General features: G+C 43.0%; 1 protein-coding gene and 2 long non-coding RNA genes across 3 annotated transcripts; 1 reads left to right on the plus strand and 2 right to left on the minus strand.

Moving 5' to 3' along the window:
• Positions 1 to 6,612: 6,612 nt before the first annotated feature.
• Positions 6,613 to 8,076, minus strand: LOC140746815 (uncharacterized). The gene has a single exon (XM_073078911.1). It carries the CDS (start codon positions 8,074 to 8,076, stop codon positions 6,613 to 6,615), a length of 1,464 nt encoding a protein of 487 aa, XP_072935012.1.
• Positions 8,077 to 11,102: 3,026 nt separating this feature from the next.
• On the minus strand, positions 11,103 to 12,540 carry LOC140746704 (uncharacterized). The gene is made up of 3 exons (XR_012102812.1): positions 12,216 to 12,540; positions 11,998 to 12,125; positions 11,103 to 11,760 (listed from the first exon to the last, which is right to left on the minus strand). It is a non-coding gene; the product is annotated as an uncharacterized LOC140746704 (long non-coding RNA).
• A 1,381-nt stretch (positions 12,541 to 13,921) lies between these two features.
• Positions 13,922 to 15,714, plus strand: LOC140746705 (uncharacterized). Its single transcript, XR_012102813.1, has 3 exons — positions 13,922 to 14,459; positions 14,537 to 14,685; positions 15,078 to 15,714. It is a non-coding gene; the product is annotated as an uncharacterized LOC140746705 (long non-coding RNA).
• The last annotated feature ends 1,438 nt before the right edge of the window (positions 15,715 to 17,152 follow it).

The following is a 17,152-nucleotide window of genomic DNA, read 5'->3' on the forward strand; positions in this document are numbered from 1 at the left end:
TATTGACTATTACATTTTATTACGCTGTTACTTAACTATTTGACTATTACATTTTATTTACCGACTTACGACTATACAATGGGACTGACTTACAACTATACGTGCTATATAATATTATGGTAGTTTGCGGAGGTCGCTTCGAGCTTGTCCTTAGACTTGGCAATTGCCTTGAGGTCCCTGCTTCGGATTGCCATAGAGGTGTTGTAGTCCTCCAGTCTTTCGTCTGTGGCAGTCATAGCCTTCCGGATGAACTGGGCTATGGCGTCTTCGCTGTAGTCAGAGTAGTAGGTACAGCTGATGGTGTGACGCGATACTGCCACTACGGCGTGGGGGACACTGTCATGCAGTCGTAGTTGTTGGGCCGACGTGCGCACTATCACCACTGTCTCGTACGTCGATCCCTGTGCTTCGTGTATGGTTAAGATGCACGAACCTTTTCCGCTCCCAAATCCCTCGGTCTTCAGACTCTCTTTCTCGGATTGAGTGTGCACCAAGTAGAGAGTCTTCTCGAGTGACTTCGGGATCGGTGCATCTGTGAATCGCTTCAGCTGCAGGGATCTCGTGCGTGGCACGGACGAGTATATGCCGCTATAGACTTCACTAAGGGCGTACGCCACGTCCTTTGGGTTCCTGTGCGTGCATAACAGTTCTTGGCTTATTTTGGCTACTGGTGTTGGGCGGCTATAGAGCAGCTCGAAGAGGTTGTTGCGCTCGATGTAAGGGAGTTGGTTTATGTCTCCGGCAAGTAGTGCTTCCGTCGCTCCGGTTAATCTTATCGCCATCACGATAGCCCCGAAATGGTTCATGAGAGCTTCGTCGATCAGAAGTCGTTCGTAGCTCTTCTCTGAACCATTTACCAATAGCGAAGCCATCGTGCGTACTCTTTTTTGGGCGTACGTTCCGGTGCGGTGGATGAGTCTCGTCCGGAGATCCCTCGCTGCCTCCGTTGTGGTCGTTATTATTAAGTCTTTTCCCTCTCGGTAATGGTCCACTATCCAGGTAGATTTGCCGCAGCCCGGGACCCCATTGACCCATGTGAGTTTGGGTACTTCCCATGTGTCTGGAGTGATGCCGTGTTCACCGGATAAACTGTCCGCCATAGCTAGGATCTTGTCGTCCAGCATTATCCTAGTGCATCGGGCAATCACTATGATGGGGTCATCTGGAGGGGTACAGAACTTTTCCCGGCCGGTCCGCTTACTCTCCTCCTCGTCTCTGGCAATGAAACCTCTGGTTGCGCTATAGGCTGCCATGTGTCTACTAGTTTCCTCTCCCGTGATGTTTTGGGAGGTGTTGTTGTCGTAGATGGCAGCCTCTGATTTCTCGAGTCTTTCTTTCAGCAGCTTTTGATCGTCTTGGAGGAAGGACTGTAGGATGTTTTCACAAGTCCTTCTGTTGTCCTCCATAGTCGCTACTCGCTACTGTTAGGGCTTTGAACTCGTGAAATGCGTTTATTATATGGTCCAGAGGGTTCTTCGCGTCCCGGAGGTTTGGCGGCTCGACCAGCCCCTTCTCGGCTTTGTTCAATGCGGTTTTTGCTGGTAGTGGATCATTCTTTGAGGTACTTGTCGTCGGTGTCTGTTGGTCTGTCAGTAGTTTTTTTCCTGGTATGTGTTGAGAGACGGTTTTGAATGTTCTCATTATCGCAGACAGCATTCCTCTCCTCTCTTTATATTCGGCAAGCTTCTCTCCTGCTGTGGTGTTTTCTGCTGCTCTTTTTTGTTGCAGCCTTTCTGAGCCACTGACTTCTTCAGGGCAAGCTACGGGGTGTCCCCATCTGTCTACAGGGTCTAGAGCGGTGGTTATGCCTGTTTGTCGTGGCTTGAGAAAGCCGAGGTTTTCGCCTCGGTCTTCATACACCACTACCTCATGCTTTTCGGAGGCTTTTAGGCTTCCCATGTGATCTTCCGCTCTTCCCTTTATGTATCCCACCACCATAGCATCCGAGCTTAGTACCCTTGGTGTTGTGTCGGGATTTTCGCTTGGATCTCCGAGTCTCAGTAGAATCGCGCACGCTTGAGCGAACTGAGTTTCGTTATCGCTCCCTTCAAATAGTGCTATCGTCTTGTTCCTCGATCGCACTATTTTGCAGCGCGTGTTGGCCACTGAGATTTCGGATAGCGCGTTGTATGTGCTGCGCTTCATTGTTGCCCTGAAGGTACTGCCGTTTAGCAGAGCCGCTAAGCCTGGTGAAATGGCTACTCTGCCTGAACAATTCGTGTTGCAGAAGCTTATGCCGAATCTTTCCGAGTTACTGTCCATAAAGAGGGCCACTCCCCGTATTCTTAGGCATGGTTCCCCTTGTTCCGCTTGTTGGAGCAAGTTGGTAAATGCTGAGAGGGAGTTGTCAAGGGGATTGGGTGTTTGCTCTGAGTGGTCCTCGTTTATTTCCAGTGTTCGACTTAGGGTTGTTGTGGGTTGTGATGCTGCTTGCGATAATGTAGAATTCCTTTTGGCTACTACCCGGAAGATGGAGTCCAGGTATTCAAGGAAGCATTTCCTTTCTTTTTCTTTGCTCATGATGTCGCTAAGGATTGGCTTTTCCAGTTTGGCACCAATTTTTGACTCTGTCTCCGTCCGAATCGCCAGAAACCTGGGGCACTCCAAGATCACGTGCCAGACTGTTTCGCTTGTGTTGGGGTCACATTCGCATCCGGGACTGTCTTTCAACTTAAACCGATACAAATATTCCCCAATGCCTCCGTGTCCCGTCAGGGCTTGCACCTGCACCTGTGTCAGTTTTGTCTTCCTTATGATTGTGTAGGCTTTACCCACGTCCGGGAAGAAGGTCTTGGTGACTGACCCAGTGCTCGAGGTGGTGTAACGATCCTGCCATTTCAGGATCGTCTCCTCTCTGATTTTCCTTTTGACGTAAGACAACGGAGTCTCTGCGTAGTCTGGTGTTTCTGTCGTGTTCTTGGCGGCGGTCTTTGCTAGTTCATCTGCCCGTTCGTTTCCAGCGGTACCAACGTGAGCTCGGATCCAGAATAGCTGAACATTCTTTTTTTCCCTCCTGAGCCCCCTGATGTTGTCTTTTATTGCTTTCGTCAGGGGGTGAGTTGGTTTAGGGTTTGCAAGGAGCTCGAGCGAAGATCTCGACTCGCTCAGGATGTTGATGTTCGTCCTGCCGCTTGAAACCGCTTGTTCCACAGCCTTGTGTAGGGCATACAGTTCGGCCTGGAACACTGTACAGGAGGAGTCTAGACTATAGGTCGAAAAACTGGTTTCTTTCCCGTCCTCCCACCATGTTAGGGCGGCGCCTGTCATTCCCTCGATCTTACTGCCATCTGTGTAGATCTGAGGTCCGACAACACGGTGGGTGGCCATTGTTTGGGGGTCTACGCTTTCCAGCACTTGGTAGTTGATGGTGGTCAGTGTGGAGGGGTGAGGTAGGTCTTCGTGCCTCACCATGCGTTCCAGTTTTCGTCCTGGTGGTATGTAGTCTAGGGAGATGTTCTTCTTGGCCCTGTAAAGGCTTGCTGATTCGTGGATCCGGAGGTCTAGTGGGAGCAGCCCAGATAGGACGAGTGCAGCGGTAAGTGACACGGTTCTGTACGCCTTGCAGGTTTTTTGGGCAAAGCCCCTCTGCAGTGCCTCCAGTTGGCTTTTGTTCATCTGGAGGTCTGTCGCCTGGAACCATACGCTCGAAGCGTACGTCACTATTGGTTCTATTACCGCTACATAGATGGTTCGTACTATTTCGGTGTTTAGGCCCCAAGTCACTTTCGCGGCACACGCTAGCTGTTTGTATATGTCTGCCGCTTTTTTGCATGTTGCGGCCACGTGTGATTTGAAGGTGAGCTTGTTGTCTATTATGAGACCTAGGAGCTTCATCTCCTTGACCAGATGTAGTCGGGTGCCCGACATATATAGCTTTGGGGGTTCATACTTCAGTTTCTTTGTGATGAGCAGCGCATTGGTCTTGTGCGCTGCGAAACTGAGCTTGTTCCGTGTCCCCCATTTGACACATCTGTCAGCGCGTTGTTTGCTGAGTTCTCCAGGGTCACGATTTTGGCGCTCGAGAACACCAGTACGATATCGTCCGCAAACGCTTGTCAGTGTACCTCCTTGCCGGTTAGATGGTCTAGTAGCGGGTCTAGGATGATATTCCAGAAGGTCGGTCCACCGATGGATCCTTGGACGCACCCCTTCGTGGTTTCCTTTTCGTACGTCGCTCCGGCATAGTTGATCTTGACCGTGCGGTCCTTGAGGTATGAGCTCACCATTGCGTAGATGTTTCTTGGGCATGTGTAATTGTTGTATAAGTCGGAGTAGTTCCTGAGTTGCCAAGGACCAAATCGTGCGAAGTAATCAATGCGTTGATCTCTTTGCCCCTTTTGTTACTTTTGGGCGAACCCCACGAGGGATGCCAACCGTTGAAATCTCCGCCAATAATAATCTGCGCCTTGTGATTTGCCTTCAGGAACATCTCCAGGCGATTTAGGGTGTTGTTTTCATCTGTTCTCGGCTCTATGTACACAGAGATGAAGAATAATTTTCGCCCTTTCGTAATAAGTTGAACAATACACAGGTTAGACGACGAGTATTCTGACATTCCCAATGTTGCAGCTATTCCGGACCGGATGATAATGCATGCTTTGACACGATCGTTATTTGGGAATTGATGTATTTCAAATCCAGGAATGTTTTTGACTGTATTCTGGTTGCCAACATAAGGTTCGCAAACAAGGCCTATTGCATAATTGTTTGAGATGAGATGATTTGTGAGCTCGTTATAACTGTTAAAGCTTCTGTCCACGTTACCCTGGATGACGCGCAGTAATTGCTATGCGCCATAGTCGATTCTTGACATGACCCTAAGGCGCATAGCTTCCTTGACTGGGCACTTGTTTGAGACCGCTGAATGCTTTGTATCAGAAGTAGTGTTCGTTTTCCTGTCTCTATTCACACAGTTGCAGCAACTTGCGTCGTTTATATTGTTTTTGGAGGGGCAGGTGTCAATATTGTGGGTGTCCACACCGCAGTGTGTACAAAGAGATACATCGCTAGTGCAGTATTTGCGGAGATGCCCGTACTGCAAGCATTTGTAACACTGCAGTAATGGAACGAATTCCTCAACGTGGACCTTTTGGTGGTCCACGTTGAGTCTACCCAGTTCTATTATTTTTTTCCAGATTATGGGGGAGGTCAACATTACTGCGTTATACAGATTTCCGTTCCTATTGCGTCTTTCGAACCGATACTGCAGATCTTCGGTGGTTGGCATCAGCAGGCCCACCTCGGGGTTCTGTTGTATGATGAGTTTCGTGAGTTCCTCCGTTGAGGTCTGCTTAGACACGCCTTTCAATATGATCATGGGCTTTAATTTGCGTGATGGTTCAGCTCTAATGTCCCTCGCCGTTTCCAACCTTTTTAGAGTCTCGTCGCGTTGTTCTGTGGTATCAAATTCGACCCTTAATCGGTTCTTGCCAACTGGTTGAATACCAGCCGGCGCGTACGTCGCATTTTTAAAATTAATATTACTACGCCACTGCTCTGCTACTTCTTTCCTATTTTTGTCTTCTGAGGTTGGGTATACTATAATTGACGGTTTGGTTATGGGTTTCGAAGTAATGGGAGGGTTTGTGGTGGAGGCCACCTGCGCATAGGTGGCAGGCAGGTTTGTCTTCGGTACGGATTTATTTAATTTTGAAAGCTCTGTTTTGATGGTGCTTTGAATACTGGCCTTCACGTCCACCAAGATGTTGTTATGCTCAACCGAAATCACTGTCTCACGGCTAAGCGTTTCTATTTCTTTCGCCAGATTGATAACGAGCTTCTTATTCTCCGAAGAGACGCTTTTGCCCACTGTTATCGCAAATATAATACGCTTTGACAGTTGTTGTATCTGTGCAAGCCTGTCGATGTTGCTGTCAGGGCTTGCTCGTGATCTATCACCTGGATGTTCTACTGCAGGTTGTGCATCAAAAAATGCGTCCATGGCTGTATTTGCGGGCGTGGAAGTCGACGTACTGGCCATATTAAACTATAAAAGTATTCAGGGAAGTATTTAAGACTCAGAATTTCAATAAAATCGGCAGAGTGAAAATCAGGATTTATGTCGTCCACCTTAGGTGTTACGATAAAGGGTGGGTGAGCGGGCAAATTTTTCCGATTTTTCGGGTATAAAACCAGGAATTCCGGGAGAACCACCACTCCTACAGAGACGCGAGTGGTGTCGGCGGATAGGTGTTATTACAACGGAGCTATTAATACAAAAATGGAAGAAATCTAACGAGGGGGGGCCAAGAAATAGGCGAAAAACTGATTCTAAAATGTGCAAAAACTAAGAATTGGATTAATTTGAAACATATTTATCTGACAAAAGAAAATGAGGTATCTGGTGAAAGGTTAGAAAGAGACGAATCCGTGGATACCAAAAATGTTGAGATGTGACGGCGGACTACGGAGAAAATGGCTTTCAAAAATGAAGAGAGTATACTCGGTTAGGTTAGGTTAGGTTAGGTTAGGTTAGGTTAGGTTTTTTTTTTTTTTTTTTTTGGATGTTTCATCTGTTTGGTCCTCCGAAATATAGTTCGGAGTCCTGGTCTGCTGTTTTCTTTTCATATCTGTTATCTCTTTATTTATATTTAACTTTTACATGACTTTATATTACTTATTTATGTTATTAACTTTATTGATTATCACTTCACAGTATTCTAAAAATTTATCTCTATTTGTCTTGTCTTCTAATATGTTACTAAGTGTATTTCTCTTTATTTTTATATTTAGTTCTGTTTCTATATCGTTCCTATATCTACAATACACGGGACATTCGGTAATAATGTGCAGAGCACTTTCCTCTACATCAGAGTCACAGACACACGACGGACTCTCCTTGCATTTGAAGCGATGCAAATACGAGGAGAATCCGCCGTGTCCTGTGAACATCTGTACCAATTTGTTGTTCAGTTTTATATTTTTTACTATGGGATATGCCTTAATCGCGTCGGGGAAAAATGCTTTAGTGGTAGAGCCCTGTGTTACTTCCTGATAACGCCTGTTCCATTCGTGAATCGAGTCCGCACGAATGGCTCGTTTCACGAATGACACAGGGCATCTATCGTACTTCGATTTAACTTTGAGTTGAAGTGCGGCGTCCTTTGCTAACTCGTCCGCTCTTTCGTTTCCCTCCAATCCTATATGCGCCTTTATCCAGTACAAATTAAGTTTTTTGCCTTGGCTTTGTATTTGGGCTATGTTATTTTTAATTGATATAGCCAAAGGATGGAGGGATGAGATGTTAGTAACGATTTCTAGAGCGGAACGAGAGTCGCAAAAGACGCTACATGACGTATGTTTCCTTTTAATAGCCTCCTGTGTAGCTTCTGCGAGCGCCAGCAACTCCGCTTGAAACACGGTGCAACAATCCTCGAGTCGCAGCTTACGTGTGCATATTTCTTCGTTACCGTGACGGATGGATAGCGCTGCGCCTACTCTGCCTTCGATCTTGCTTCCATCTGTAAAGATGTTTAGGCTTGCGTTAAGATTTTCTTTGAGCGCCACTTCATCCGCCACGATCTCGAAGCTCATTGGAATCCACTGCGCTGGGTGCGGCGCGGCTTTGTAAGGGATAGGTACCTCCACATCTCGGTCTCCTACCACTCGCCGGGTGTACCCTTTCTTTATCTCGTACAGCGAGGCTGCTTCCCTTATACGAATGTCTAAAGGAAGCAGCCCGGCGAGTAATAGGGCCGAATTTAGGGAAATGGTTTTGTAGCCCTTGATGATCTTTTGTACAAAGCCGCGCTGCACGCAATCCAGTTCCTTCCGTATCCCAATCCTTTCCGTCGCGGGTGCCCACGCGCTCGCAGCGTACATTATAGTAGGCTCTACCACCGCCGTATATATAATCCGGACAATTTCGGAGTTTAATCCCCAGTGTATCTTGGCCGCGCGCGAGAGTTGTTTGTAGAAGTTAAGGGCCTTCTTGCAAACTTTTGCAGTATGACTCTTGAATGTCAGCTTGTTGTCGATGGTGAGACCGAGCAGTTTGATTTCCTGGGATACGCCAATGCCGACCCCGCCCATGACCAGGCGTGGGGTGTCATACTTCAGTTTGCGCGTAATAACCATGGCCACAGTCTTGTGTGGCGCAAACTTTAGTTTATTCCGGACACCCCAAGCCCGGACATGCTCGAGCGCAGTATTGGCGCGCTCCTCGATCTCTTGCGCGGTACCACCATCGAACACAAGAACGATGTCATCTGCAAACGCCTGCACGTAGTCCCTTCTCTGTTCCAGGTCTTTGAGGAGGGGATCCAACAACAGATTCCATAAAATGGGTCCTCCGATTGAACCCTGCACACACCCCTTTTCAGTATTTTTGGCATACTCTTCACCTGAGTATCGGACTCTAACTCTGCGGCCGCTGAGATAGCTGTCTATTACCCTCCTCAAGTTTATGGGGCATTGTTCCTCCGCCAGACGGACTCGTATAGCCGGCCACCAGGCGCTATCGAAGGCCCCCTCTATATCCAATGACACCAACGTAACGATCTTCTTCTCCTCGAGCTTTTCGTTAATGTGTCGCATGAGAATATAGAGGGAGTCCTCGGCGCTCCTCTGGGGCATGAATCCGAACTGGCGGGTGCTCATTCGAGGTATTAAATGAAACTTGAGTCGGGCGAACAGCATCTTCTCAAATACCTTCCCAAGGACCGGGAGGAGTCCGATTGGCCTGTACGACTTAGGGGTGGTGTAGGATTCTTTCCCGGGTTTTCGCAGGACAACCACTGTAGCTTCCTTCCATGGATCCGGGAAGTGTCCATGCTCTAAGCACTTGTTGAGCACTGCCAAGAAGTAAGCCGGGTCTTGTTTTATGGCTTCCATACAAATATCAGCCGTAAATCCGTCGGCTCCAGGTGCTTTTTTCGGGTTGAAGGATTTCACCGCGACATCGAGCTCGATCCGTGTAAAGGGTGGATCGCAAGGACCGCCTTGTTGCCCTTTATTCACCATTTCTGCTCTCATCCTTATGTCGCGGTGTTTGGAATTGTCGCTATCTGAGAGGTCTTCCGGGTAAAAGGTCTCTGCTAGAGCCTTTACGGAACCTTCTGCGTTCAATTCGATCCCATCAACCCGAAGCGGAACATCTTCCTCCCTGCTCCTGGTCCTTCCTATTACCCTGTATATTCCGTCCCAAACCCCCTCCCTATCTTGCTTCCCACAAAAGTCTTTCCAGCTCTTTATTCTTGCACTACTAGCTTCATTTTCATACTGTGTTTTCTTTTCCAGGTACTCCCGGACAACTCTCTCTCTCCGGACCGGCGCGGCGGATCGGATACGTCTTCTCATGGTTCTGACCTCTTGCTTGAGCCTAGCGAGATCCTCGGACCACCACGGCAAGGTAAGTTTTTGTGTGTGTTTCTTGATAGGTATAGAGTGTGTGCATGCCTGTGTTAATGCGTGTGTGTATGTGTGTATTGCTGTCTCTATGTTTTGTGTGTTGTGTATGTGCTCTACATCCACTGGTGTAAGATGATTTTCTATCATTAATTGGTTCAGTTTCAAATGAAACTGTTCCCAATTTGCTTTTTTGGTGTTGTAGAGCCGTGTAGTGCGTGTGATGTGAGTTCCTGATGATTTATGTAATTGTAAGTTGAATATGATAGGTGTTATTACAACGGAGCTATTAATACAAAAATGGAAGAAATCTAACGAGGGGGGGCCAAGAAATAGGCGAAAAACTGATTCTAAAATGTGCAAAAACTAAGAATTGGATTAATTTGAAAAATATTTATCTGACAAAAGAAAATGAGGTATCCGGTGAAAGGTTAGAGATAGACGAATCCGTGGACACCAAAAATGTTGAGATGTGACGGCGGACTACGGAGAAAATGGCTTTCAAAAATGAAGAGAGTATACTTTGTATGGCGGTAAGCGACTTAACCACTACACCTCGGTACTCAAGGTCACTTCCTGCTTTCTGTTTGTGTTCCAGATATGGCGGTTCTACAAATGCGGATCGACGGAGGTAAGTATAATCTATTGTTTTATGTAGTTTTTATAAGATATATAAGGTATATAATATAGTATATAGGCGAGCAAACTTTCCGATTTTTCGGGTATAAAACCAGGAATTCCGGGAGAACCACCACTCGTACAGAGACGCGAGTGGTGTCGGCGGATAGGTGTTATTACAACGGAGCTATTAATACAAAAATGGAAGAAATCTAACGAGGGGGGGCCAAGAAATAGGCGAAAAACTGATTCTAAAATGTGCAAAAACTAAGAATTGGATTAATTTGAAAAATATTTATCTGACAAAAGAAAATGAGGTATCCGGTGAAAGGTTAGAGAGAGACGAATCCGTGGACACCAAAAATGTTGAGATGTGACGGCGGACTACGGAGAAAATGGCTTTCAAAAATGAAGAGAGTATACTTTGTATGGCGGTAAGCGACTTAACCACTACACCTCGGTACTCAAGGTCACTTCCTGCTTTCTGTTTGTGTTCCAGATATGGCGGTTCTACAAATGCGGATCGACGGAGGTAAGTATAATCTATTGTTTTATGTAGTTTTTATAAGATATATAAGGTATATAATATAGTATATAGGCGAGCAAACTTTCCGATTTTTCGGGTATAAAACCAGGAATTCCGGGAGAACCACCACTCGTACAGAGACGCGAGTGGTGTCGGCGGATAGGTGTTATTACAACGGAGCTATTAATACAAAAATGGAAGAAATCTAACGAGGGGGGGCCAAGAAATAGGCGAAAAACTGATTCTAAAATGTGCAAAAACTAAGAATTGGATTAATTTGAAAAATATTTATCTGACAAAAGAAAATGAGGTATCCGGTGAAAGGTTAGAGAGAGACGAATCCGTGGACACCAAAAATGTTGAGATGTGACGGCGGACTACGGAGAAAATGGCTTTCAAAAATGAAGAGAGTATACTTTGTATGGCGGTAAGCGACTTAACCACTACACCTCGGTACTCAAGGTCACTTCCTGCTTTCTGTTTGTGTTCCAGATATGGCGGTTCTACAAATGCGGATCGACGGAGGTAAGTATAATCTATTGTTTTATGTAGTTTTTATAAGATATATAAGGTATATAATATAGTATATAACCCCGGAACCCCGGAACCCGAAAAAAACAAAGTTTTTGATTTTGGGAACACCAACACAGATCCGTAAGATTGGTGCAAAAAGGCCGACGATTACTTTAAACGGAGAACAAATAGAAAGAGTGACAGAAGCACGAGATCTTGGGGTCGTCATTGATGAAAATCTTAGATTTGAGAAGTATATTATGAACACGGTACGTAACTGTTATTATAGGCTAAAAATATTATACCGTATAAGAGATTATCTTAGTGAGACATTGCGCGTTAATCTCTGTGAAGCACTTGTTCTGTCTAAATTAAATTATGGGGACACTCTTATTGGGCCACGACTTCTAGCACGTACAAAGAAAGTCATCCAACGAGTACAGAATGCCTGTGCGCGTTTTTGTTTTAACATCCCGCCTCGCTCTCACGTTACTCCCTATATTAATACAGCCAACATACTAAAAATGGACCTTCGCAGGCACTTACATCTCGCCACGTTACTATTTGGCATTATAAAAAATAAAGAATCGCTTTACCTCTTCAATAAGCTGGCGTGGGCCAGAGATTATTTACACGATAGAACCAGATCAGCTCCAGACAAATTGTGGTACCCATCCTACTGCTCAGCTGCCTTCAGGGGCAGCTTCAGGTACAGCGCCACGAAATGTTGGAATAACATACCGCCTCCTCTTCGGAACCTAAAAACAATAGGGAGTTTTAAATATAAACTAAAAATGTTACTATTACAAAAACAAAAAGAAGATAATAACTAACTAAGGTATAATAGGAAACATAGTAAAGAGTTATTATCCCATATTGAACAACGCTCGCACACGTACACATATTTTATACCACACACATATATATTGTATACCTATTATAATTCCTTTGCCTTAGTTCTAGTTAGGGCTTAATCTGAAGTAACCATAACCTACCTCTAATTTGTAGCTCATTGGCATGGATGCTGGTTTCCACATTTCGGGCGCGGTGCTACTGGGTAGTGGGAGGGTATGATCGGAGCGCATGGCTATAGTCATACGGAAATGTTCCATTCTCAGTCGTCCTGTGAATAATAAGATACTACTTAAAATTTCTTGGCTCAATAATAAGATTATTTGTAGTGTACATGTGTCTATAAAATATTTGTACTTACCAATTTATATAAACAATGAGTAGTAATCCAGTGGAGTTTCGAATATATGTATATTATACAGGTACATCAAAAATTATTTGTAAGATAACTGTGTCGGGCAGGCGGCGGCCGTCCGAGCCGCCTCGTATCATGGGGCAAACTGAAAACCAGAGCTGTGGGTAGGTGTTTTTAACCGCTCATGGCAGAATTCTGAGTTTGCACCCTTTCGCGATTGTTGCAGCGCATAGTACTTTAACAGCACTAGATAATTATAACCTTTGTTTTGTTATTGCCTTTTGTTTGTTTTTGTTCAAGTTTTTATTTCTTTATTATTATTTTTTTTTTTGTTTTTCTTGTTGTTATTACTTTTGTTTTTTTGTGATTTTTGTTTTTTTTCTTAAATTTATTTTTTAATTTTTATTTTAGTATATTTAGTTTTAAGAAATTGTACTGTGTACTGCAATTGTGGTGAATAAATTATATTATTATTATTATTATTATTATTATTATTATTATATAGGCGAGCAAACTTTCCGATTTTTCGGGTATAAAACCAGGGATTCCGGGAGAACCACCACTCGTACAGAGACGCGAGTGGTGTCGGCGGATAGGTGTTATTACAACGGAGCTATTAATACAAAAATGGAAGAAATCTAACGAGGGGGGGGGCCAAGAAATAGGCGAAAAACTGATTCTAAAATGTGCAAAAACTAAGAATTGGATTAATTTGAAAAATATTTATCTGACAAAAGAAAATGAGGTATCCGGTGAAAGGTTAGAGAGAGACGAATCCGTGGACACCAAAAATGTTGAGATGTGACGGCGGACTACGGAGAAAATGGCTTTCAAAAATGAAGAGAGTATACTTTGTATGGCGGTAAGCGACTTAACCACTACACCTCGGTACTCAAGGTCACTTCCTGCTTTCTGTTTGTGTTCCAGATATGGCGGTTCTACAAATGCGGATCGACGGAGGTAAGTATAATCTATTGTTTTATATAGTTTTTATAAGATATATAAGGTATATAATATAGTATATAGGCGAGCAAACTTTCCGATTTTTCGGGTATAAAACCAGGAATTCCGGGAGAACCACCACTCGTACAGAGACGCGAGTGGTGTCGGCGGATAGGTGTTATTACAACGGAGCTATTAATACAAAAATGGAAGAAATCTAACGAGGGGGGGCCAAGAAATAGGCGAAAAACTGATTCTAAAATGTGCAAAAACTAAGAATTGGATTAATTTGAAAAATATTTATCTGACAAAAGAAAATTAGGTATCCGGTGAAAGGTTAGAGAGAGACGAATCCGTGGACACCAAAAATGTTGAGATGTGACGGCGGACTACGGAGAAAATGGCTTTCAAAAATGAAGAGAGTATACTTTGTATGGCGGTAAGCGACTTAACCACTACACCTCGGTACTCAAGGTCACTTCCTGCTTTCTGTTTGTGTTCCAGATATGGCGGTTCTACAAATGCGGATCGACGGAGGTAAGTATAATCTATTGTTTTATGTAGTTTTTATAAGATATATAAGGTATATAATATAGTATATAGGCGAGCAAACTTTCCGATTTTTCGGGTATAAAACCAGGAATTCCGGGAGAACCACCACTCGTACAGAGACGCGAGTGGTGTCGGCGGATAGGTGTTATTACAACGGAGCTATTAATACAAAAATGGAAGAAATCTAACGAGGGGGGGGGCCAAGAAATAGATAGATAGATAGATAGATAGATAGATTATTTATTTCAAGAACTTAAGCAACAACAACAAATTATAACACACAATAAACAATGAAATCCAAAAATACACATATGGAAACACAAACTTAATTATGAACTTATTGACTAAATTTTCTTAAGAAATAAAATTACACAAAATATAAAAAAAAAAAAAAACTGAAAATAATAAAGTAAATTAAAAAATAAAAACAAACAAAATACATAATCGAGTGTTGCAGCTAAAGTCTGTGAAAAAGGTTCCGGAGCTCAGAAAAAAACCGAGATTGGATCTCGGCAACTGATTTTCAGCCCGGACCGTATGCGAACGTTGCTCGGAAGGCTGTGCAGTATACATCGTGCCAAGTGTTGTAAACGGGAGAAAAAAAGAAAAAATTCTTCTACCCTATTTTTTTTATTAATTTTATATTAACCTACTATAAACATTGTGATGCTCAATAAGTGCCGTTTTGTGTTACAAAAGTGAACTAATATTAAGAAAATAACGATTACGTGTAAGAACGAGTATGTTAAACGAAAAGTTAGTATATCTGTTATCTACGTTCTATTAGAGTATTTAATTTAACCTTGTATTATAAATGTAGTTTAATTTTTAAGGTGCCGAAGCGTAAGGAAGGATGCAGGAACATGCTATGCGCGAATAATAAAGTATAACCTACAATTGAACAGATTACCGTCGGTTACCCAGCCGCTGGAAATCAGGAGTATAGGAACAACGCCAACCACTCATTAGCAACACAGAATAGGTAAGTAGATCAACAGGTTATTTAATAATAATTAATAAACGTATTGCAAATTACTTTAACGAGATATATACCTTTATCTACCCTAAATATACGTAAAATTAATAGTATAATTAAATAACTACAGTTGTAATATAAATTGTAATGTATTAAGATATGTATGCGATTTATGAAATATGTAATTGTGGTGAGTAATGTCTAATAATAATCCTAGGATATGCTAAATTGTTAGATGTAATAAATTAATACATTATGTTAATTTTATCTTCGGGTATACGTATATACAAAGTTCCAAGCATAGTGGCACTTGGTTGATCTACTTAACCACTCAATTTTTGTTCATCTAATAAGAACAGTTTGTAATTTTTATTGAATGAGATTATTGTTGTTTTTAGGCTACGAAGAGGCGGAGGCAGATTGTTCCAGCATTTCGTGGCGCTGTATTTGAAACTTCCTCTAAAAGCAGCCGAGGAGCTATACGGATATAGTAGCGGCCTACAGGTGGACCTAGAACTATGCGTCTGATTATAATCTCTTGCCCATTTCAACTTGTCAAACAGGTATTTAGGCTCCTCTTTCTTTACAATACCGAATAGTAAAGTGGCGAAGTGTAAGCGCCTACGGAAGTCCATCTTCAATATATTTGCGCTATTTAAGAAAGGAGTAACGTGGGCACGCGGTGGAATATTGAAACAGAACCTTGCACAGGCATTTTGAACACGCTGTATTACTTTTTTGGAGCGAGCTAATAAACGCGGTTCGAGAAGTGTATCGGCATAATTAAACTTTGATAGAATGAGACTATCACAAAGATAAATACGCAATGTAACACTGAGATAGTCACGAATGCGGTATAAGACTTTTAATCGATAGAAGCAGTTACGAGCAATATCTATGACATGCCTTTCAAAACGCAGGTTCTCGTCCATCAATACGCCAAGGTTACGCGCTTCTAATACTCTGTCGATCGGCTGCCCATTTAGGACGATTGGGAGTATTTTGGCGGTAACTTTACGTATTTGGGTCGGTGTACCAAGAATCATGTATTTGCTTTTATTTGGGTTCAGAACTAAAGTATTATGCTCAGACCATAAACATATGCGCTCTAAATCGGAGTTTAGTTTGGCCACAGCTATACTTAAATCACAAGGCTTAAATGAAATGTAGATTTGCAGATCGTCCGCGTATAAATGATACCTACAATGTTTTATTGCATTTACGATATCTGCACTGTATAATATAAAAAGTAGTGGACCCAAAATAGAACCCTGTGGAACACCCCGACCAACATGTCGACAAGAGGAAGTAGTAGTCCTTCCGGTAGAACCCTCTTGTGTTTCTACTTGTTGCAGGCGACAGGTAAAATACGAGTCAAACCATTTAATAGCTTTTGTTCCGACGCCATAATATGCTAACTTTGAGAGCAAAAGAGACACATTTAAGGTTTCGAAGGCGCGCGAGAAATCAAGCAAAGTCAATATAGTGCTCTCTCCATTGGCCTGCGACGTGATAATATTGTCTACCACATCAATCAAGGCGGTTGAGGTACCACGATGCCTTCTAAAACCAGATTGATACATAGGGAAAATTTTGTTACATTCAAAATAGTTAAATAACTGATTATACGCTACCTTTTCCATTATTTTAGACAGGCACGGCAGAATACTGATAGGGCGCAAGTCGGACATCCCATCCGGGTTCGTCACTTTTGATATTGGCTTTACGACAGCTATTTTCCATAAATCAGGGTAGGTACTCGTCTCAAAAGACTTATTTATTAAGTTTGTTATGGTTGGGAGGCAGTCTGGAAGTAGTAACCGTATCATGTCAAGAGAGATACCGTCATATCCTGTTGCGTTGGATTGCAAGGTATTTAAAAACATTCCCACGTCATGTTCTGAAATTGTTGTAAATTCGAACGAGGCGTTAGTGAAACGATGAAATTCATAAAATGTTAGATTGGCTAAAGGAACGGTGGTGTTTCCAGGGACATTGAGAAAATGATCGTTTATCGCATCCGCATCGTTAAGATGGATAGGAAGAGAAGTGTCTTTATTTTTTACTACCACGTGTTGCTTAATGTGCTTCCACATTGTTCTAGGTTGTTTAGTTTTAGAATTTATATAAAATTTAAAGTAAGCCCTCTTTTCAGAGACCATAGCGGCGTTAACTACAGCTTTCAATTCTTTATAATGCAATCTGTGAACGTCTAACTTGGTCTTGCGGGCTCGAATTTGAGCCTGGTTGCGTTTCCTCATCATACATCTGATGTTATATGTCACCCAGGGATAGTTATTCTCCTTAACACAAACTTTTTTCAGGGGAGCGTATAAATTATATATATCCAAAACTACACCATTAAAAGATCGAACTATATCGTTTACATCCTGCAAAGACGAAATAGAGATCCAGTTAATATTTTTTAAAGTTTCTTCAAAAAGAGTCATATCGATATCCTTTAATGGTCTGT

This window comes from Epargyreus clarus, unplaced genomic scaffold (assembly GCF_041222505.1).
Source record: "Epargyreus clarus isolate Ecla_fem2 unplaced genomic scaffold, WU_Ecla_fem_2.2 ptg000013l, whole genome shotgun sequence".
NCBI classification, from domain to species: domain Eukaryota; kingdom Metazoa; phylum Arthropoda; class Insecta; order Lepidoptera; family Hesperiidae; genus Epargyreus; species Epargyreus clarus.